General features: G+C 37.4%; 1 protein-coding gene across 1 annotated transcript in view; it reads left to right on the forward strand.

Moving 5' to 3' along the window:
* The window catches only part of LOC115415790 (voltage-dependent T-type calcium channel subunit alpha-1H-like), a 114,788-nt gene that overhangs the window by 38,613 nt on the left and 51,853 nt on the right, over window positions 1–24,322 (forward strand). Inside the window, 6 exon segments of the mRNA XM_030129463.1 lie at window positions 10,094–10,245; window positions 10,656–10,841; window positions 13,769–13,886; window positions 14,396–14,551; window positions 15,241–15,328; window positions 19,251–19,441. Coding sequence (XP_029985323.1) covers window positions 10,094–10,245; window positions 10,656–10,841; window positions 13,769–13,886; window positions 14,396–14,551; window positions 15,241–15,328; window positions 19,251–19,441 — 891 coding nt within the window.

The following is a 24,322-nucleotide window of genomic DNA, read 5'->3' on the forward strand; positions in this document are numbered from 1 at the left end:
TCAACACTTACAGCGCCAGGCATATGGGGATCGCAAAGTGCGTGCATGTGTGTGTTAGCTTGTGTGTAGGTGTGTGCACACATGTATCAGGAGATGGAGGAACTCATAAGACCTGAAGTGTTAATTAAAGCGTGACCCTGGGACGAGAGAGAGAGAGAGAGAGAGAGCGCTGTGCAGTTGAGGCGAAGTGAGAGGAGGAGGAGGAGGAGGAAGAGGAGGACATTTCTGACATTGTGATTGGGTGAAAGACAGATTTAGACTGAAGACTATACTGGAACCATTTACAGAGTAATATGACCAATCCTGATGGCCTTAACATCTTGAATACAAATATTACAATTAGTGCTGTCAAACGATTACATTTTTTAATCAGATTAATCACAGGGTTGCTGTGGATTAATTTTGATTAATCACAATTAAATGTAATTCTTTTTTAATCTATATTAATTGCATTTCATTTTGCATGAACAGACTCAAGAAAGAAGGGAATATATATGCACTTAATATGTTTGTCAAGCTGGGCGGCTCATTAGCTGAAGTGCTAGCAGAATCCCAGACTAACGTGTGATTTTGTCTTAATGTGGTATTTTAAGGTGGAAGCGCTTCGGTGAAAAGAAAACTCCTTCCTACAGAGTGTGCATAATACTTTATGTCGGTCGACTGTTCTGTCTTGGTTTTTTTGTCCTCATATTTCCATCCAGAGGGCCAACGTGCTGTTTAGTGTGTTCCATTTTTATGGGTTGGTTCTGCAGCCTGTCACTACCGGATCAACTGTCCATTTGTTCATGCGTGACGGTAACTCTACTTGGACAAAATCCGTTGGGAGAGATGTTCAGAGTCATTCTGCGCTTCGGATGGGTTAATTGCGTTAAAATTTTAATCAGATTAATCATGATGATGGATTAATCTGCGTTAATGCGTTAATTTTGACAGCCCTAATTACAATGAATACAATTTTGATAAAAACAAAATGTATCTATATTCATGATGGAGAAAAACACCCACATAACCTTTCAGCTGACATCATACTGATCTTAAATGAGAGAGTCTCTGAGTCATCTGTAATCCTTAAAATCCTGTATATAAAAAGTGGGTGACCCTCTGACATTACCTGTGGGTGAGGATAGATGTCTGGCATCAGTGTAGATTAAAAAAGAAAAAACAGATGAGAAATGTGTGTCCCAAAGCATAATACGAGTTGGGACTGTGGGTGTAAATTAGCAATATCTGCTATATATTACTCTAATATGGTTGTTCATCAATGTGCACTGTTTCTGTTAAAAATAAACAAAATGAAAGAAACTAAAGCTGTTACGAAGTCACTGCTATCCTACCAGGACTGCTAACTATGCATGAAGATCTACTGTATAAAGTTAATAAGAAATAATTGGAACACTACTGAAAATGCAAATTAAAAACAATATGTATTTATCTCAACTTTTAATATCATTGTTGACAGTATGAACACAATCTATTTAATGTTTTGTTTGGGCAACTTCAGTTCAAATATACATCCATTCCTCATGTACAGGAATTGAACATTGAAAAAGGTGATTTTTAACAGGCTATTGTAATTATGATTTGACGCAAAAGCCACGTCCAGGAATGATCTAAGTGCTTTAGGGGCAAAAGATGGGCTGAGGATTGCCAGTTTGTCAGAAAATATGTGAGGAAATTATTGAAAAATATAATGTTTATCACAGAAACATAGGCAGGGATTTGAACAGTTCACAATCAATATTTATCTAACATGACAAAAACATACAAAATAAAAAAAAAACCCATCATAGCCTACTCACCAGAGATGCTCATTATTTTCATACAAAATCCAACCTCATTTATTTGTGTAGGAAATCTTCAGTGAGTCTCATGGAGGTGATCTGTGCGTTTCAGTTCCATCAATAAGTTCTTTTTATGTCCATGGAGGCCAAGGCTGAGAGTCGTCTCTGTCCAGTCGTATTCCTGACATAAGTTTCTATTCTATTGAGGGCAGAGAATGTCCACTTGACGAGCTAGCTAGCATTGGGGTTGGCCGATCTCTCCTCACAATGTCCAGTTTTTCTGGAAAAGTCCACTTGAAAATGAATTTTTAAGTATGTCTGAGACCAAACCATTTTCTTTTCCACTGTCAGCCATTGTGGGCGTACAAAAATTCTACCTCAGATGTATTAAGAGTTCAGTTCCATTCAATTCAATTCATTTCAGTTCAGTGAGCTTTATCGTCATGAATCAAAAAAACTATTTGCCAAAACTATGTCAAATAAGTTTTGCTCTTACCATCCAGTCAGAGGAAGGATACATGCTGGCCGTGTGAGGGAAAACTGAAATATGATTGGTTAAAGAACCAGTCCTGGTGCGATACAGTTAAAGTTACACTGGCCTTCACTGCTCATTCTGAAGGCCCAGGGCAGATTAGATGAACCCTGGTAACATATAGAGACTGAAATCTGAATGGACAAAATATCTTACATCCACATACATGAACTGGAAGCAGTGCAGCCAAGAGAAATGCGAAGAAATGAAGAGAATAGTCTAATGAGAATAAATTAATACAATTTCATGGAACAAAATTAGAATTTGGGTTGTAAATGTAGGTCAGTGTTTCTGATGATGTTTAGGCCAGCAGAGAAGGCTTTTCTGGCCCAGATGGACCACCACTGATTGATTCATATAACAAACTGAAAGTGGTGGATAAGTGCTACTAAAGACACTGCACTGTTGAAAGATTAAACTAGCATAAATAATACAATAGTTAGCCGAGAGTATGTATTATGGAGTCAGTTTCACAGCTGTGAATGTTGCTGGTTGAGGCAGTAGAAACATGGACAGAGATTCCCATCAAAGAATCAGACCTCGGAGAAGGGATGTCCTTTTAATTATTCATTTCCTTATGGGACATGTGTGGTCTACAGTCAAAAACATATTGATAAATATCATATGAAACAGTGGAATAATAATATCTGCTGTATATTAAATAGTTAAGATTATGTAATCCTGCATTTAACACATGTAAATGGGGTTGGTAGGACAAACTACAGTATGAAACTCCACAATAATTGAGCAGCAACCATTAGAAACTGAGCAGAAAACAGGCATCATTAAATAAACAATAAAAACAATGTCTATTCATTTAAATCTCATAAAGAAAATAAGGAATACTATAAGTTAAAAGTCAGAGGTCAGTTACAGATCGAGAATTAAACAGAAGACTGTATTTTTTAAACCATTCCCGAAAGGAAATAATGGCCCAGATGGTTCCAGTCTCTGCTTTCTCTAAGAGATAACACGATTTGCAAAAACAACAACTCTAAAACTGATGCTGTTGTTCTTAATTATTAGTATTACCAGATTTAATTAGACCATTTGAACATCATTTAATGTATAAGTGCTTTGTATTGAAATCTAAATGTAGCAGATAAAAGCTAAAGGAGGAAAATTAATGCATTCTTGGAGGAGCAAACTAATAGATAATAAAACTGTCAGCTAAAAGTATGAGTAAACAGCTGAAATGGTGGGCTAATTTGCACATAATAGGCCTAATAAACAAGCCTGAAGTCAGTGAAGGGGTACTTGAGCTTGTCTGACTTTGCTTTGGGGACAGTAGGTACATCAGACACAGAAAGTTTCCTGCATCATAAGGAGGAGAGACTTAGGTTACATTCAGACAGCAGGTCTTAATGCACACCTGGCTCTATGCACAGCCCCACTACTTTCTGAACTTAAGGCAGTTCTTTTATTTCCTGTCTTTCATTATTGGACACACTGATTAATCTAGGTGTGTCTGCTACTTCTTGTTGTGACTACTGTGGTCAGACACACCTGGATTAATCAGTGTGTCCAATAATGAAAGACATGAAATAAATGAGCTACCTGAAGGTCAGGAAGTAGTGGGGCTGTGCATAGAGCCCATTTGGATTTTTTGGTGAAATCTGATTTTTATTTTTTTGTGCTTGTTCGTATTACACATTAAATCCAACTTCTATCAGTTTTGAGAACGAACTGAATACGACCCTGAAGTGACCTGACACAATATGTGACCATGCACTGTGTTTATGGACGTAACATACCTGGTATGCAGAATTGTGACATTTGTCGCTTTTCAATGACAAAAAGGTCGGATAAATGCGACCTGGCCATTCAGACGGAAGTCGCATTGCAAAATATTGGTTACGTACCGGATTTAGGACCACATATCTTCCTGAGACTCAGCAATGCATCTTTGTCCTCTGTAGAGGACAAGAGTTTCACAGCTTTATTGAAAAAAAAAAACAAAAACAAAACACTGTCCACTGCAAAGAACATTCATAAAAATTTTTAAAATGTATCTGAAAAAACTGTTTCCAATAAAGACAATTTAATGTAAAAACAAACAAACAAAAAAAAAAAAAGAGCGATAACTTGTACATCACCTGGGTCTCAGGAGGATATGAAAGTGGTCTGGGTCGGATTTGAAAAAATTGGATTTGTGCTGTTCAAACTGTCTTTAACAGATCACATACAGGCACAAAAGTCCTATTTGGGCTACATTCGTCTGCAGTCCGAACGTAGCCTTAGTCTGAGAGACAACAGTCCCCCATTGAACATACTTCATCCAGTGATTGTTCTGTACAGAAGGTACATGTGCACCATCCACGATGGATAACAGTCTAAGGTTCTTTTTTCTGGCACTGCAAAAGGGAATCCACAGATATCAACCACAGAGACATCCATCCTGTAAACAGATAATCATTCTGTTTTTAACATTTAACAACTAAAAACAACAGCTGCATTCAGTCCTATTACAACTAAATTACACTGTGTCAAAGTAAAGGGTTCCACTTTTGTGCTTTCAGTGACTCACGTGAAAAGATCAAAACTAACACAAATTTACACTTCAAACAGGTCTAAGCAGCCGGAGTGTGATGCAGCTTATTTTACAGCTTAGGGAGCACGTGTTGACATATTCTTTCATTTCACTGAATGTGACCAATGTTGTTTCAACTGGAATACCCCAGAGGCTTCTTCATTTGATCTCTGGAGAGAAGTAGCTCGGTACCACACAGATGTCACTGAGCATGCTCAGATGCACAATTCTCCTGTTTACAGAGCTTTACTAGTTTAACAAGCGAAGAATAAGACACAGTAACTGAAGAAATGTCACCACATGGTATAGAGTGACATTTATGGACTGTATGGCTATAATACCATAGTTTATGTTCAACAATGGCTCGCGGGTAGGAAAGCATAAATTATATTGGAAGCATATGCATCTCATTAAGATTAGCTGATAATGAACTTTAATTTTAAGTCAGTGGTTCTACAACTTTTTCTGTCACACCACTGAAAAAATTCATGTCACATTTTCCCCTGTAAGCTAATGTAATAGTTATTAAGCGATAAAGGCACTGGGGAAATTTGCTACGAAAACAGGTCCTTCACTTAATTAAAATAAGGTTTTATGGCTTATGTTACGAAAAAAACTTTGCTCAAATGGTGAAAATTCCTAAATTTGAATGACTTTTTTTGTCACATGCTCATTACTAAGTATTACTTGAATACAACATAAAAGCTGCTGTATTAGACATGACCCACATTAGGAAAACTCCATAATTTTTCTCTGTTCGTCCGTCTGTCCTCTCCGACTTCTTAATCGTACAAGGTGAATATTTTAAGTATTGTTCATGCAAACAGTAGTAAAAATAAAAACAGCTGTGGGTTAAAACAACTCCGGGGGCAGTCATCCCCTTATAGAGATAAGCAGTATTTCCATAAAATATGTTTTAATAATTACTTTTAAGATTTTGTCATTTATATTTTTTGGAAAAAGTAACAGGTAATTATATTGAAAATTAAATACTTAAAGAGCAAACAGATAATAAATTATATGCCATTTTATTGTCAAGTAATACACTTTTTTATCCCCAGGTTTAGAACGTAGAAAAAACTGCACAAATAACCAAATTACAATCTTTGGCTTAGAGCAAGTGAATCACATGACACCTCAGTCTGTGCAACAGAATTAAAGTGTGCAGCATCAGAGAAACACAATCACTCCGTCTCCTTTTCTCCAGCTGTGTCTTTCTACTTGCTGCTCTGCTGCTCTTTATGTTATTTATGTTCAGAGTGTTGGTGAGTTCATCCATGAAGCTGTGATGTTGCGATTGCAACAGTTAAAGGAGCTCTAATGGCGTATTTCTACTTTCAAATTCTTAAAAATTACCAAACGTTATCATTTTAGTGTTAAGAATAAAGAGTTTATAAGTTCAGCCATAGATGCCAGTGTGTTGTATTGTAAAGATATGAACTGACTTTTTTTTTTTGGATTTATGTAACCACTAGAGGGAGCAGTGAGTCATTCTGCCGGTGTCCATGGTGAGGAAAACTAACACCACAGAGCTTTTGACCAAAGCACCAGAAAGTGACCAGATAGGATGAGAACCACAAAGAAATAAGTTTTAGAGTCAAAGAAATGAAGTGATAAAAATAGAGGGTGGTTGTGGCTCAGGAGGTAGAGCAGGTTGTCCAATAACCAGAGGGTTGGCGGTTTGAATCTATCCGTCTTAGTCATGTGCCGTTGTGTCCTTGGGCAAGACACTTCTACCTGGCTTCCACTGGTGTATGAATGTGTATGACTGTTTGGTGGTGGTCGGAGGGGCCGTTTGGCATGGACTGTCGAACATCAACAGTGTGAGAATGTGAGAATGAATACATAATCCAATGTGAGCACTTTGAGTATGTAAAATAAAAAGCACCACACAAATCTAATCTATTATTATTATTATTATTATTATTATGTTAGTGTATTTGCTAAGTTGCTGTTTGTTGATCCATAGTTCAGACCAAACTGTGACAGTTCTGACCTTGCTTTCGTTCAATATCAGTCAGAACTTTAGTGCACCTACTGACCAGAGGCAGGCTGATGTATTGATTTTTATCAGTATCGGCCGTTGGCGTTAATTTTTTTGAAAGTAGTAAAAATGTTAGAAGATACTTGATCAGGCACATGTGTGGGCAGCACTTGAAGTTCAATAAATGTAAGAGTACTATGTGTATGTGCATTAATAATTTCATATACATTGCTGCATAAAAATCTTACTAATCTGAGTGTTTCAGTTGTGTTTTACGGTCAATGTGCTTAAAAAAAAAAAAATCTACCTTAAATATCAGCCTCAAAAATCGGCTATAGATATCGGTCATTGGCTGACCAAATTGTAAAAAATCGGCGCCAGCCTTAGAAAAAACAATACTGGTCGACCTCTGCTACTGACAACCCAAACCGTACAGAAAACAGAAGTGGTTTATGGTTTTACTGTGTCTGTTTTCAGTGTGTAAACAGAGCTAAGCTAACAGAGCTATAATGTAAACTATCAGCTGATGCAGCAGGTGAAGGTTATAAGACACTGTTAAGACTGTTATTTTGAGCAATATTCAAAATAAAAATATTTTTAATAAATTTAGTTTGAAGACGAAAACTCGATGATACCATAATACAGACGTGTGTAAACAATGAGCTTCATACCTTATTCAGTGACTGATACAGTCTGTGGACACAAAGTGCTGACTTGTTGGTTTTGGTTCTATGTGTGTTCTGGTTTGTTATGTCCTTGTGCTGTTGAGAGTTTGAAATCTCAGAACTACATAGGACCCTTTTGATACAAATTCAAGTCTTGACAGTTTTGCTACAAATTTGAGCTGTCACTATAATTTCACATAAGTCATATCATAGCAGTCTTCTGTGCAAAATATTGATCCATACAACTCCAAACCCACTCTCTTTGTTCCAGTTGCAGAGATGCCAAAATGCAGCTTTTTAGTCTTTCTTTGTGTACTGTCATGGGGGTGAAAAGACCACAAGCTCTTCATTGTTATTGTTTTGCAGTGTGATTTTTCAAAACAGATTGTGCTGCTTTGTATTTACAAAAGAACAGAATATTTTGTTGTTTTGTTGTTTGAGTTCTATATACCGGAGTACTTTTGGTTGGATTCCTTAGATCTGTCAGAACAGGTCATTTTTATTCTCACTTGAATAATTTTTGCAATTGCAGTGCCAAGACAATCTTATAAAAACACTGCAATGTGCTCTGGAATTTGTTTTAAAAAAGCTTTGGTGAAATCAGATATTTCAGGCAGCAGTGTTCTGTTTTTGTTTTATGTCTGTTTTTTTTTTTTTTTTTAATATATTTTTTAAATTTTGTTTTATATCTATCTATTTAATTGATGGTTATTTCAGTGTTAGTTATTACAACAGTAACTATTCTTACTTTGTTCTGCACAAAAACAAACAACATTCACGCATCTCACTATTGACAACATGTAGTAAGTAAAATAACATATTCATTTAATGCACAAATCAATATCATAATGGCAAAAAACAAGACCTCAAGGTGATTGATTATTGACAAAAAACATGAATAAATAAAGATAACATAAGGAGGGAAGTTTTGGTTCATGTACAAATTGATATCGCATCAAAAAACAAGACAAAACAACAAAATAATTAATTCTTTCAAAATAAATAATTGATACTTGGTAGAGTGATAAGAGCTTATAGTGTTTACACAATAAAATCATCTTCACATCATGGTGTCATGAAGGCAAAACAGTTTTCTGTCTGAATTACAGCTTTTTAAAATTTCTTTGTGAAGCTGATTTTACAAACTACATTCTAATCTGAGTTAAAATGGTCATATTTTGTTAAACCCACTTTTATTAGTCTTTGGTACATTTATTGGTGTATTTAGACCCTAATAGCTCCAAAAGTTTGAATATAAACCCTCCAGGTGCTGCAAAGCTATCTTCATATTCATTTTGGCAAAAATCGAGTGGATTTCTACAACCCGTTTTAATTCCTGCTTAATTTATTACGTTTTATAACTAGTTACGTCACGACATTTGTGCATATAAGGTCAAGACTTAGACAACATAATTGCTTGTCAGCAGCAGCGGTTGTAGTCCATACTGAAAATATGTTCAAACTTTGAGCCGATTACTTAAAATGTTCAGTTGTTGGTTGTATTAACGAACACAAGTGGCTGAACGGGACAGAGAAGCACGGTCAACAACCTGGAGGGGGTGGGGCGTGAAGTGGCTCATGTGCATTTAAGGGGCCAGCGCTCAAAACCACCTTTCTGGTGTCATTACTCAGAAATAGGGTTGAAGATGGACCTGTGGAGTTGAATTAATGAAGAATTCAGACCCAGACATACCATTTACAGTTTATGTAGACCACAGGGAAATGTTTTAAAATGCATAATTCCATTTAAAAAAGAAAAATATCACTCTGTAAATATGGTGGTAGAGGTTATTGTAACTGTCTGAGACACAGTGTGGTCATTAGAAAGGAGAGTGTTATGTGTTAACAGAGTATTAAGTGTTAAATTCATGATTTTATTTTTGTTTAAAAATGATTTCTAGTTTGTGCTTTCAAAATGAGATATTGCCTCATGTACGTTATAAAAAAGAATGTCTATTTTATGTAAGTGTTTTCTGCGTAAAGGTCATAAAAGGGTCATGACAAGAGGATTCTGGGAAGAGCACATGAAGATGTAGACCAGTTACGGACTCCCAGAATCCTCTTGTCATGACCCTTTTATGACCTTTACATAACAAACACTTACATAAAATGGGTATTTTTTAAAAAGGTACATGAGGCAATATCTCATTTTGAAAGCACAAACTAGAAATAATTTTTAAACAAAAATAAAATCATGAATTTAACACTAAATACTCTTTTAACGCTTAACACTCAACTCTCTAATGACCACACTGTGTCTCAGACAGTTACAGTTACATATTTGTATATTTGGTCATACATATGCAAAACACAAATAACTTTGATTGTAACTAAATACATTTTCTCATCCCAGTATTTTGTATTTGATTTCGCTTCATTTCATGAGACGTGTGCATTTTTTAATCAGGTACTGACAGATGTATCAGTGCTCATGTCTACAGATACATCGGTTCCATGTTAAAACATCTCCAACATGTTGACTGATTTCTGCTCCACTCTAACAGTCTGTCTTTCTCTGTTTATTTGTTCATTTCCTCCTCTGCCTGTCCATCCTTTCCCTCTTCCCTGTGCTCCTCTACACAAACACTGCCCCCTCTTTAGCCTCAGGAGCTGACAGATATTTTGGAGATCAGTAACATGGTGTTCACGAGTCTCTTCAGTCTGGAGATGCTGCTGAAGGTCCTGGCTCTCGGCTTATTTGGCTACATCAAGAACCCCTACAACGGCTTCGACAGCGTGATCGTCATCATCAGGTGGGGCTTTTGTGGTCGTCATTAAATATTCATCCTGTCATTTAAATATCCTTTTGAACATTTTTACGTTTGCGCATGATGCAAGGTACTTCTGCAGTTACATGTGAGCCTTCCAAACTGTCCCAGCAGCGGTTTTCACAGCCAAATGGTTCCCTGCATTTATTTATGTAGTACTACAAGCTGAATTATGTATCTGTGCTTGAAGGCTGTGCTTGTTTATTGTGTCAGTGCACACTGCTCTCACCCTCTTTACCGGCTGATAAATTGTAAACAGCATTCCCCCACTTTTTCTTTCTCCTTTTGCCACATGCCACAAAGAACAGTTTGCATCTCTTAACCTGGAAAGGATGCTCTCTGTGGGAAAATTCCAACTTTGTCTTCACAATCTACTTGTCATTTGTATGTTTTAGTGTGTGGGAGATTGTGGGTGAGGCTGAGGGAGGCCTGTCGGTGCTGCGTACTTTCCGTTTGCTGAGGGTTTTGAAGCTGGTCCGGTTCCTTCCTGCCCTCAGGAGGCAGCTGGTGGTTCTGATGAAGACCATGGACAATGTGGCCACATTCTGCATGCTGCTGATGCTCTTCATATTCATTTTCAGGTATAGTTTCTCTGTCTTTAAATGCACCGCTGCAAGTTGAAATTCAAAAGCCAGAAATGTTTTCTCAGCAGTTTGGGCCGGAATTATTAATTAATTTAATCGTCTGTTTTTCTTTCTGTGAAGGAAATTCAGAGATTTGTTTCAAAACACATAGCTGAGGTTGATTTAGCTGCTGAAAACATGTTGAAGTGCTGAATTATGTATGACTGAATTGAGGAATTTGACTATTTAATTAATAATGTAACATTGTAAAAACATGGGCGCCGTAGCAGCAGGGGGTCTCCAACTCGATTACAGCTAGGTAATGCTAGTCATTAACACAAATTACAATACTAACATGCATAAATGGGGAAAGAAATTACTGTAGAATTAGAATTACCACCTAGTGGCATGTCCCCAGTTTGGAGAAGCAGACAGGAGTACTGACATAGTAGCAAAGAAGTATAACCTAGATCTATGAATAGAACAGAACAGAATCTATATTATAAAAGCCAAGTGGCCTCTGTGTGTGTGTATGTGTGTCTGGTGATTCACACAAAATCCGGAATGAGCTGATTCCTGTAGTTGGGCATACTTGTGTATTTTTTGTCAAGAAACAGACTCGTGAAAACGGCAAGTTGATAGGACCAATATTTTGGGAGATATTAGTAATTTTGGAATACAATAGCCTCACAATCACGTTGTTATGGCCACAATGCGTTGGCGGTGACTGCTGGACAAATATGGTACAGCATGCACGAATACACAACAGCATAAAAACTACCACATCTAGAACCCGTAGATCCTCACGGGTCAATGCACTAGTAGAACAGAATAGAGTAGAATAGAACAGCATAGCATAGAATAGGCTTTATACAGTGCACTATGCGACTAACATACAACACAATAAAATACAGACATATTTAAGTGTAATAGAAATATGTGCAAAATAGAGCTATATAACAAGGTAAAATTTTTAAAAAATGCAAATATCACAATGTAAACATGTACGGGCCAGTCATGAGGCACATGTCTGGTGAGTAGTTATTGCACATTACATTGAGGTATGGTGTGTGTTTACAGTCTGCACAGCCCAGGAGAGGAAGCTGTTAGGAAATCTGGTGGTGTGAGATTTGATTGACCTAAAACGCCACCCAGAAGACAAAACCTGTTTTTCAGGTTGTATTTTAGCCACATACTAAAAAAGGAATTTTTGTGAAACTAGGGGTTATTTACTTTTCAAATGAGGTGTCATTGATTAATTTTGGCCTTGTGTTTCTTAATTTATAACCTTTGACACTTGGTATGGTAAACAGGTGAAAATGAACACAAATTAGGTGGGAAGACACAGGTTGAGAAAGGCTCACCTTGAAAATTATAGTCAATTTGAAGGCTCCGTGTGCAATATGTATTCTAACTCCTGTCTTTATACTGAATCCTGGGTAAATGACTCTGGTCCTTTTTATATGAGAATGCTTTTGCTGGCTCCTGTATTTCTAGGAGCGTCTACAGTGAAAACATCACCCAACATTAGCTACTATTAGCAAGAAAATGGAGTTGGCTAACATTAACTAACAGCTGACTCCCAACATAACAGATAACAACTAACACTAATGTAACTGGTGGTGTCTGACTCTGCGTTGTGTTGTTTAAGGATGAGACCCACATGCATGACTTTGGAGGGAGTCTCTGTTAATTGTTTTTTCGTTCCTGACAAAAGTGGAATAGACACAAAAACCTCCGGTCAGCGACCCCCATAAAACATGTCTATACACAGACCAAATGATACAGAAATGTGTTTCAGCACATCATAAGGACCTCATACAGTTTGAAGTAGCAAGTTCATTTAAAAATTAAATTAGCAGAGGCTAAACCAAAAATTTCCCCCGACTTCACGGCTGCTTACCTCTCCCATAGAGATTAGGAACAAAAGGGAAGCGGTAAAGGCACGAACACTGTAGTTATAGCGGGCAGTGTCACACTATAAATTACTCGTTGAGGAACAGACTCAAATTAAAAGTTCCACATACTGACTTGGAGGCCCATAATGTCAGGCATTAACCAAAACGAAAATAAAATGAACAGATTTTGTGTAATTATAACAACAAACAATACGCAATACCACCTGCATACCCACATTGCTGCGAAATAATGGACCCTTTTACACAAAAACCACACACAATCTTACTGATCTTTTAAATGCATACCATAGTATCACCTTTTCATGTTGCTGTCAGATTGCTTTTCCTCACAAACTAAAAGATTTTATATTGATGTCTTCAAAGCCACTTAATTTCTTTGACAAAAACAGTAGTTATATCTCACAGAACATGGGGTTTATTGGTCTGCTGCTGCCTTGATTGATGAATTTATGTTATTTGCTGGATAGTTTCAGATTTGAACCAATATTTTCTGTGGGTTAAATTAATCTTATGTCTCCGGAATCTGGTCTTTGCAGACAATATAAATGCTTCAGTTTTGTTGCAGTGGGAAAAAAAGATTCCAAAAATCGTCTACTCTTAAATGTGTGCTTATGTTGCTAAAGTGTGTTTTGCTGCTGTCTCTGTCCACAGTAGGAGGCTACATTGCCTCGTTTTATCTAAGTATTCCTTAAGGGGAGGAAGCAGACAGACACAGAATACTCCTTATTTTCCATGATTTGAAACCTTCTTTTCTATATCTGGTATCTTTTTATCATTCAAAGTTGGCAAAAGCAGAGCACATATATATCACTGCTTTAAACTGATTTTAAAATGTTCTACAGCACTTTTTCTTCTTTTGTTACAGGACATATAACATGTATTATCAGTTTTAATACAAGCACAATGGCTCACACAGGCAGCATTACTGCATTTGGTTGTGCAACATCCATATCAAATTACCATGTAATGAAAGTAATGTATTTTCTCATTGTTTTGTGTGTGTCACTGTGTGTTTGTGTGTTCCAGTATCTTGGGCATGCATCTCTTCGGCTGTAAATTTGGTTTGCGTCAAGACAGTGGAGACACTTTACCCGACAGGAAGAACTTCGACTCTCTGCTCTGGGCGACCGTCACCGTGTTCCAGGTTGGATAAACACCCCAGACACAAATACATCAACAGTATTTAATTTACTGGAGTTTCCCCATTGATGAATTTACCAGTCGATTCAATTGTGAAATTATTTGGGATGAGAATCAAATGGCATCTGGTTCTGTCACCACTGGTAGCTCAGACGATGTTCTCCATTAATTCATTTGCTCCAATTTGGGAGCTCTCACAGTCAATTTTTCAGCAAAATATAAAAACTCTCCCAGTGGGCAGGTGAGATCCGCTTTACAAGCAGAAGGGGGAGGAAGAGTAATGAAACACGCACTCCACAGGAGCTCATTTAACACTGATGAGCGTCATTACTGTTCAACTGACAATGAGATACTAAAAGAAGAATCTATTGGTGTTATTCTTCTTATTATGCTGAGAACAGTTACTCCGAAAGTAGGTTGCATTTCTGGTTCATTTTATGTTTAATGGAGTATTTTTTTTTTTATTTCCTCACTGTACGACTTCCATCTTTCTTCATTTGTTCTCGTCTGCAGATCCTAACGCAGGAGGACTGGAACGCAGTGCTTTATAATGGGATGGCCTCCACCACGCCATTGGCTGCCCTCTATTTCGTCGCCCTCATGACATTTGGCAACTACGTCCTCTTCAACTTGCTCGTGGCCATTTTGGTCGAGGGCTTCCAAGCTGAAGTAAGGGCAAAGATGCAGTTTTCCTTGAGCTACTTAGAGAATGAGACGCTGGGAACGAGACTAATTGAGCTCTGTTATGCTGATGATACCAAAGCTGCCTATGAGAGAATAATCTCCATCATCCTGCTTGTGTGGATTCTCCCCTCTCTTCTCTCTCATTAACCATCACCCTTTTTTTCCCCTCTTTCTTTTCTCAGTTGTTGTCTATCAATCTTTCTTTCCATCCCCTGTTCCCTCTTCCTTTCTCACTGACACACACATAATACTCTCCAGGGTAGGGATGTGTTTGATATCGCCTGCCATTCACAGCTGGTGAGCTTTTGTTGTTTAGTTTTCATCTTTTATCTACAGCATCAGAGAACACTTGCTCTCTCCCTCTCACACACATACACACACATCCAGATACCCTTTGCCAAAGCGTCTGCCTCCATCTTTCTGGCGTGAATTTTAATTAAATTCAGTAAAGCTTTATTGGCGTGACTACAGGAGATCGCTGCCAAAGCCGTGTACATAACTCAACAAGAGAACACTAGAGATCCCCTTCGCCTGTTTCCCTCTAACTCTTTGTCTCTCAGTATTTCTCTGCCTAATAATCGTTCCCTGTAACAACAGTCAACAGACAGTAAGAAAAGGAATATGATGGTGGATGGGGGAAGATTATGATAATTGTGGTTCTTCTTGTGTTTTAGGGCGATGCCAACAGATCTGAGGCTGATGATGAAAGACTGTCACTCACTTACGATGAGGAAATGAAGTTGAAAGACCTGTACAATGCAGGTACTGACTCTTACATTACCTCACTGCTTAGTTTGGATTTGAAGTGGAGCTCCATGGGGTACTCGTCCAAAGTCGAGCAGGAGTAATAACACGGAAGCTAAGCAATTTACCTTTAAGGACGTATGCAGCAGCAAAAAAACATCAATATCTGTTGAAATGTAAGTTATATTTAGGATATTTATTTATACTGGGTATGGCTGTGGACATGGGCAGCAGCAAAAACATATTTTACCCAACAAAAAAAAAAAATCAATGTCAGTGTAAGTGTAAGCTATATTTAGAAGATTTTCACTGCTTTACCTTGCTCTCAGACAGTCCTTTCCAACAGGGAACCGAAGCCCTGAAGCTCTCTTCAAAGCCACCACACTCAAAACAGTAGTTTTACCTTTAGAACAGAGTTGTAAGTGTACTACTGTCTCAGCTGGTTACTCTTTGTGGCATTGTGTGACTTTGTGTGGCGTTTTAATGCATTAGTTTAGATTCAAACCAAAAAAAAGTCCTTCTTCACACCAGGCGTTAACATGTTTTTTATGATCAGCTCTAAGATGGACTCAGGGCGCCTCAAGTATCCATTGACATTCAGAAGTGTTCTGGGCTGTACATAAACTGTCTTCACATTGTTTTACTGTTGTAATTGCCAGTCATTTCACATTGGTATTTGAACTAAGGCAAAACTACCCTGAGGAGAAATGTAGTTTGGTTAATTAAAAGTACTTAGAAAAAGTAGCTACCATAAAATCATATGCCAGCAGAAAAAGAAAAAAATCAATTTCAAGGATTATTCAAGCATTATCAAAAACTGTCAAACACAACTACAATGGTAAAATATAAGGCAGTGGCTACTGCCACAGTACTATGGCACAAAATATTAGTTTGTCTATTGCCACAGAGCCAATCACATGTTAGCATTTGTACTAGAGCCAATCATGGACACTGTTCCATGTACTCATTAGCCTCTTGTTGCCACAGTACTGTGGTGATATATGGTGTATACTTCAGTCCATTCTTTTGTGCATTTTGCTACCGCAGTAGTGTGGCAACTGATGGAAGAATGGATAAATTAGTGATAGTATATAGTATAGAATAGGAATTATTGTTCTAAATGCTCTATATGTAGTTGTTTTATGGTGTTCTTTGCTCTGTGCAGAAGGTGCTCGGAGCTACATGTTAGATACAGCAGTGTGCCGTGTTACTTCTCAGTTCTGTGTCAGTTCAGTGAACTGAGTGCTGTGGTCCGAATTCTGCACTCTGAACGTTGTCCCAGTGGCTGATTTATATCAATGCCGGATTTACCTACCGGCACCCTTGACACCAGCCCCCCCCCCCCATTTGAAAATCTGCGGAAAAAAAATTGCTGCTTTGACCAGAAATCAAACCTGAGTCTTGCACATTGCAGTCTGAAGCATTACCTATTGAGCTAAATCTCTGCGGTCTCCTGATCCGACCAATTTGCTATCTGGTTTGCTTTGTTACTTTTCTGGATGTGATGTTTCAGGATGTGATAAGTTACCAGTCTACATATGATATAATGAGGGCGCTGATTGGCTCTGTGGTAATAGACAAATTGATATTTGGTGCCACAGTATTATGTCAATAGCCACTTCAAAAATGATAAATATAAAACAAAATTACACCTTTAACAGTTGAACTTTTGTTTCATTTGTTACTTTTCTGACATTTGACTTGTACAATTTTAACAGCTAAAACAGTCCAATTTTGACTGTTTAACAGAAGACAACCAGTTTAACTACTGTAGTTGAATCACTTTGCAAATATCTGTGCAGTTGGACTGTCACCAAACTACTGCTACACATAATTAAACTACCAGCAATTACGTGTAAATATGTACATGTTAGTTCTGGTCCTGAGTAGGATCACCAATTCGACTGATGTCCTCTACATCAGAAATGACGTCATTTAGAAGTATTTTGTTGGACTGTTGTAGTGAAGTTCTTGAAAATCCCACCGAGATATGAGTGAGTCATTGGTGGTATGCTGGCTGAACTCACTGGAACAGCGCCCCACTACTTTTTTTTTTACCCAAGTGACGGAATAGAGTACCCTCAGGTCATAGAATCCAGTTGGAATTCATAATTTATTTATAAATATTCAGTTGTTGAGGATGCAGTCATGTCGAAGGTGTATGTCAGGCAGGACATTCGTAATGCTCACAACTGTCATGTTGAGGAAGGAAAACGCTGAACCTTAAAAGCTAGCGGTAGCCTCTGAGCAGCACAATGAGTTCATCATTTACTTTTATGATGATTTCTTTTATTTATGATGCCTTTGCAAAGACACATTACAAAGCCAGCTGGTTAAACATAGAAACTTGTACTGCATCCACATAGTCTGATTGTTAGATGAGCTCTTTGTTTGCATACAGAGTGGGGAAGTGAAATCCAAATGCTGGAGACACAATCATGTAGAGATACAGTCGTGAAAAAAATTATTAGACCACCCCTTGTTTTCTTCAGTTTCTTGTTCATTTTAATGCCTGGTACAACTAAAGGTACATTTGTTTGGACAAATATAATGATAACAACAAAAAATAGTTCATAATAGTTTATTTAAAAGCTGATATCTATCCATTTTCCATGTTTTCTTGATAATTACCAAAATCACTTCAGTTCTTACATCAATAACTATGGCATTGTACCGCCAAAAACAGTGCTTTTAGACATTCCATATTTTCTTTTCTGTCTGTTTTAGTCACATGATACACACAGGAGTTAGCACTTGATTGCATAACCATTGGTTTTGATGACTTTTGATGGTCTAATCATTTTATCCCTGACTGCACGTTCTAATGGCAGGTGTGAATGGACAAACTTGTGATCAGATCATGACAGACACATATTAAAGCCATGTCTGAGTGGACTGAGACAAATGCGAATCAGCAACTTCTGTGTCCTGTGAGATAAAATAACTGTTTTTGTCAAGGGAGTATATTAGTTCCCCATCAGAAAAGGGCTGTTTGACAGCAAGGCAAAGAGATAAAAATATTCAAAATATAGCATAAACTTACAGTTGAAACATTAAGGAAGCTTTGTGTGTTCTTTCACTGGTGTTTTGCTGGGAGATGGTTGATATTAGCTGACTCCATTACAAAGCTTGTAGTGGTATTGGTTCCTTATATACATGGGTGGTACTTTCCAATCAAATCCTCATGCTCCTTTTTTTTTTTTGACCTCCGCCAAGGAAGTTACGTTTTCATCGGGGTTTGTCTGTTAGCAAGATAACTCAAAAAGTTATGGAAGTATTTTGATGAAATTTTCAGGAAATGTCGATACTGGCACAAGGAACGAATGATTAAATTTTGGTGGTGATCGGGGGGGACGACTGATCTACCTTGGCGGAGGTCTGCGCTCTCCGAATGCGGTTCTAATTTGTTCTTTTGTTCCTCTCTTCTGCTTTTGCACAGCTGCAACAATATGCAAAACTAGCTGCACCACAGCAGCAAGCTAATGTCGATTCAACATCCACCTTCAATCACAACACAGACTCATTTTACAACACTTTAGATATCTTAAAGGGGCTGAAATAACACGAATCAGTACCTCACAACTGCACTTAAAACTAGAAAAGTACTCAGAAAGCGCAGACCTCCGCCAAGGCAGATCAGCCCCCCCCCCAATCACCACCAAAATTTACTTATTTGTTCCTTGTGCCAGTATCAACATTTCCTGAAAATTTCATCCAAATCCATCCATAACTTTTTGAGTTATCTTGCTAACAGACAGACACACAAACACAACCCCCCCCATCACCACCAAAATGTAATCATTTGTTCCTTGTGCCACTATGAACATTTCCTGAAAATTTCATCAAAATCCGTCCATCCGTTACACTTGGCAGAGGTAATAATCCAAACCAACCCTTGTATCCACAGTCACAATGAGTTGTTTCTGTGTATCTTTTCTAGAGCTCAAGATCCAGGCCATGATAATGAGCCCCAATGGTCTTCTGAACCCAAAAGCCTCCATGCCACCTCCTCCTCCTCCTCCTCTTCCAGTTATCACACACACTGCAGCCACGCCCACCATAAACTCCATCCAATCGCGTCGGCCGAGTGGTGCCTCCATGGACATTAACAGCCTTGAGCAGAGGTCGATGGTAAGACCCACGTGCACACTTTTACACACATTACCACCCTCTATACTATCAGCGATATACATGATTTACATGAGCACTCATACAACAGAATATTAGAATATATAAAAATGGAGGTAAATCCATCCATATCTGTGATGAAAATATGATTGCGAGGATTACTTTCTGAACTCTGAAAGAGGAGAAGGGGATATACGCTAAAAGATCAGATTATATGATCAGATTATATTAGATTATATTACATTATATTAGATTAAAGTTTCTTGTGGTCATGCAGAGTACAGGAACAAAGCCAATGAAATCCAATTAACATAAAACCAAAGGTGAAAAACACATTGAAGGTAGAATAAGATACTTTTCACATTAGAATATCTAAAACTTGTGCGCTTACAGTATATGAGATGTTTCTAACAATATTAACACTCACAGAAACCCATGATTGGATACAATAATAGATATTTGAGCACCTGTCAAGTGATTCTGATCCTTTTTATGTTACTGCATCCAAGGGAATGCCACTGTTTTCATCACAGGACAGAGCTCTAAAGTAAAAGAATGAAGTTTGTTGATCTGGTTCAGTCCAAACTGTGACAGTTCTGACCTTATTTGTTTGATTCCAAACAGATCTTTAGTGCAGCTACTGACAACAAACTGTACAGAAAACAGAGATGATTTGTGGTTTTACTGTGGCTGTTTTCTGTCTAAAAACAGAGCTAAGCTAACAGAGCTATAATGTAAACAAGAGGGTCTTTGTGAACATCGTAATACACAGTGTTATTTTGATAGAAAATGGATGATACCTTAATAGAGGTGTGTGTAAACAATGAGCTTACAGTCTGGATACATTGCGTTGATTCATTGGTGGTTTTGGTAGCTGTGAGTGTGTTCTAGTACATGACTTCCTCCTGCTGTTGATGGTTTGTAGCATCAATATAACATAAGCTCTATAGTTTACAAAAATGATTTATTTATTTATTTATTTAATAATTTCAATCTAATAATACCCTTTGTGGCCTTCTAAATGACATTCTTGATGTTCGCTGGTTGAGAATGGCTAAAAACAAAATAATTTTAATAGTAACCTACCCTAGGATAAGTTGGCACTGTTTAGTTATCATTTGATAGTACACTAGCTGACATTACTTGTGGCTGTGTAATCAAAATGAGGTATTATAACATGTAACTTGAGTGTATGCCACTAAGCATTATGTGAGTACAATTTTAATCACATTAGACTTTTATTCGCAGTCATGATGAAAACTGAATCTCCCATGATCCCATGCAAGAGAGAGTGTAAGTCCCACCCCCTCCAGTTGTGATACATGGGATGTTATTTGCATTAGTCAAGGGGTGGGAAACAACTAATTTTTTGATCCCGTTTGAGTTATGCCATCATTTACACATATTATCGAATGAATATGAATTAAAATAAAGATAATTTTACAAGTTAAGAAAGTCACAGTTTGTTATAAAAATGTTAAAGTATCAGACTGGTAAATATACGTAAATATGTAAATATAAAGACTACATGCACAAGGTGATGTCATTGGAACTGTCTCTCCACAATCTGTTCACAGTCTGAAAATATCTCCGGAGATTCAACATGAGCAAACTTGTTAATCATTTTTCTTCTCACTCCTAAAGATTAAGGTAAAATGGGTGAAGAGGTTTTTCTTATTGATGCTTTGTGATGCTTTTGAGGAACAGTGCTGATTACATTTTTTAGTACCTAAATTATCGCAGCTGTTTACCTCCGCAAGGAGGTATTGTGATCACTTTGGTTTGTGTGTTTGCGTGCGTGTTTGGTTGTTAGCAAGATAACTCAAAAAGTTATGGATGGGAAATGCTGATACTGGCACAAGGAAGAAATGATTACATTTTGGTGGTGATCGGGGGGCGGGGGGCAGATCTGTCTTGCCGGAGGTCTGCACTCTCCGAGTGCTTTTCTTGTTTATATTTACATTTTCTGCATTTTATTTGTGTTTTATATATGTTTTAGTGTTGAGGAAGGGCTGAAATTTCTGTTCCTCTGCAACCTTCTGCTGCTGTTGTCTTGGCCAGGACACTCTTGCAAAAGACATTTTTATTCTCAATGAGTCATTTTTCCTGGTTAAATAAAGGTCAGTTAAAAAAATGTGTCAAGGCAGCAGTGGTTTAGGTTTTGGTGACATGTATCATGTGTAATAAGAGATGCAGTTCACTGAGCTGTTTAACCCTTTAAACCCTAAGCCTAAAATGGTCCGTCTGGACTTTTTTACTTATTTTGACTGTAATATGGTTAGAAAATATGCTGAGTTCTTTTGCCCATTTCTCTAGATCACCTAGTACATTCAAAATGTAGAAGTCATTGACAATTTACTGCATGTTATAATACTGCTAAAATTGGTTTCTCCAGCTTCTAGTACAGAATGGATAAAATTACCGTAATGGCCCAATAAAGCCTATAAAGTGCAACATCTCAGGTTTCAGGCACCATTGAAATTTTTCCAGTTGCGCAAACAGTGACAGAGTTACAGCCATCCAAAGTGCATATGTGCAGGGTGTGTCAATGATGACATATCAGGTTTTAAAGAGTTAACACAAAACTAGATGTTTCTTTACTGGTTTTGCCACAAACAAAAACTTTCGTGGCACGTAAAATAGAACAGCACAATATATCGTTTGAGCATCGACATCACAATGTATGTATGTGCAATAGTCACATCGCAGGTCCTGCAATGTAGAAGGCAAATGAATTCAACATAATCTCATCTAATTTCAAGGGTACCTGACACACTGCACGCAACGATCCACCAATCACAATCGTTCTTAATCAATTTGGAGTGAGTCACTGGTAACAGTATTGAGAAATGAGCAATGAACAAGAGAAAATCATCGAAAACAAAGACTTGGTGCCAAAAAGAAAAGCAACGTCAGTTATCTGGAATTATTTTGGCTACAAGAAGGATGATACTGAAACATGTGTTCTGTGTCGATAGTGCTTTGCACCTGTTGCCACAAGAGGAAACACATAGCTATTATATCCTCCTGAGTATTTTTTTAATATCGCAATATATATCGCAGGGTTAAAAAAAAAAGTTGCACTGTCAGTTTTTTCCAATATCGTGCAGCCCTAACGTAAAATTATTTTGTAAATTAACAAACATGATATATGTAAATGGTAGAGCAATTCAAACAGGATAAAAAAATTCTTGGTTTGGCCTAAAGTTATGTCCCATGTGGTGCACCAGAGGGGCGGGGCTAAAGCTTTCTATTAAGAGAATGTCTTTTTTCATTGTTTTCATTGAAACACCCCCCTAACAGCAGATATAACACACTGGGCATTAACGAAACCTCCAGAGGAATGTCAGGTGCTTCCTGTTTTTTCTGCAGGGATACTTGAGGTCTTTGTGGGACCAGATTAAAGTATGAATCTGCAGTCTAATAATATCAGGTTCTGGTCTTTAGCCTCATATCTCAGGTCTGTGTCCCAATACGTCTGACATCCGAGCAGGTCTGAGTTGACTTACTATCAGCTCTGATCATGTGGTGTGTCACAGTCATTACAAGAGAAAAATGTGAGATTTGAAGCAAGACAGAGAGCGTGAACTGTGAAGAGCAGGGAAAATGAAATGTTTGCTGCTTGGCGACTGTAGCTTTCCTTTAATTTGTGGCATGTAACGGTGCTGCTGCTGCTGCTGCTGCTGCTGTTGTCCTCTCTGGTCTATTTCAGAGTGGTTTTGTTTTCTTTTGATCCATTCTCTGTTAGGTCTTTTTAAAAATTGCATGCATTTGTTCATTTGTTTATTATTACAGAGCAGTCGCTATTCAACATAACAGATGAATGAAAATTTAATAATAAAAAATCTCTGAATTGTAATAAACTTTATGTGAACATCAACTTTGATACAAGAAATACACGCACAGTGCTTTGAAAAATAGAGCTTTCATGTATGATGCAAACTCTTCAATGAAAAAGACATTGAATGAAAAAAAAAACTGTGATAAAATTATATAATTTGTGAAAGATACAGTCAAAAATAAAACCCAGAATGTCAAAAGACTTGTTTTTGCACTGGAACTTCAGTAACAAACTCAGATTCTGGACCCTTTAATTTTTGCACTTTTTACTTAACTTTAATATTTGTACTGTTTTTATCAGGGTCTGAACGCCTTTGCTTTATTTTACTTGTGAATGTTAACCCATAAAGATCCAAACATCCACCAGCGACCATCTAAAACACAGCTGTCCAACAGGCGGCCCATGGACCAGAACCAGCCCTCCCAAGGTTGTAATCCAGCCGCGACATGAATTTGTAAAGTGCAAAAATTACACTGATATTAACAATCCAGGATGTTAAACTCATTTTAGTTCAGATTCCACACACAGACCAATATGATTGGAAGTAAAATAGCATAATAACCCTTAAACAATAAAATGTGGACAATTTGAAAATTAAGTAAAATATTCACAATATTTTTTCTGTTACTTAATGTTTTCTGCATTTGTATATCCACATTGATCTGTAAGTTGTTAGTAATAAGCAGATAAATAATATTGTAGAAATTGTTCATGTTCAGTTCCAAATTCCAAACTTAAAAATGTTAACAATATTATGCCTGTTCCCAAATATTTATGTAATATTGTGTGCAATGTGTGTACAAGTGCAAATGAGAAGTTGAGACATAATATTGTTTCTTACCTTTATTTAACCAGGAAGTCCTATTGAGATTAGGAATCTCTTTTACGAGGGAGACCTGGCCAAGGTAGCAGCCATACAAAGTCCAAACAACATGAACACATACATGATACACAATTAACAATAAAACACAATAACAACTATTCGACCATAATGGCATCAAGAAAAACAGTGACATTCCTCCTTCACTGCATTGTTAAAATTG

The sequence above is a fragment of the Sphaeramia orbicularis genome, chromosome 1 (assembly GCF_902148855.1).
Source record: "Sphaeramia orbicularis chromosome 1, fSphaOr1.1, whole genome shotgun sequence".
Classification (NCBI taxonomy): Eukaryota; Metazoa; Chordata; class Actinopteri; order Kurtiformes; family Apogonidae; genus Sphaeramia; species Sphaeramia orbicularis.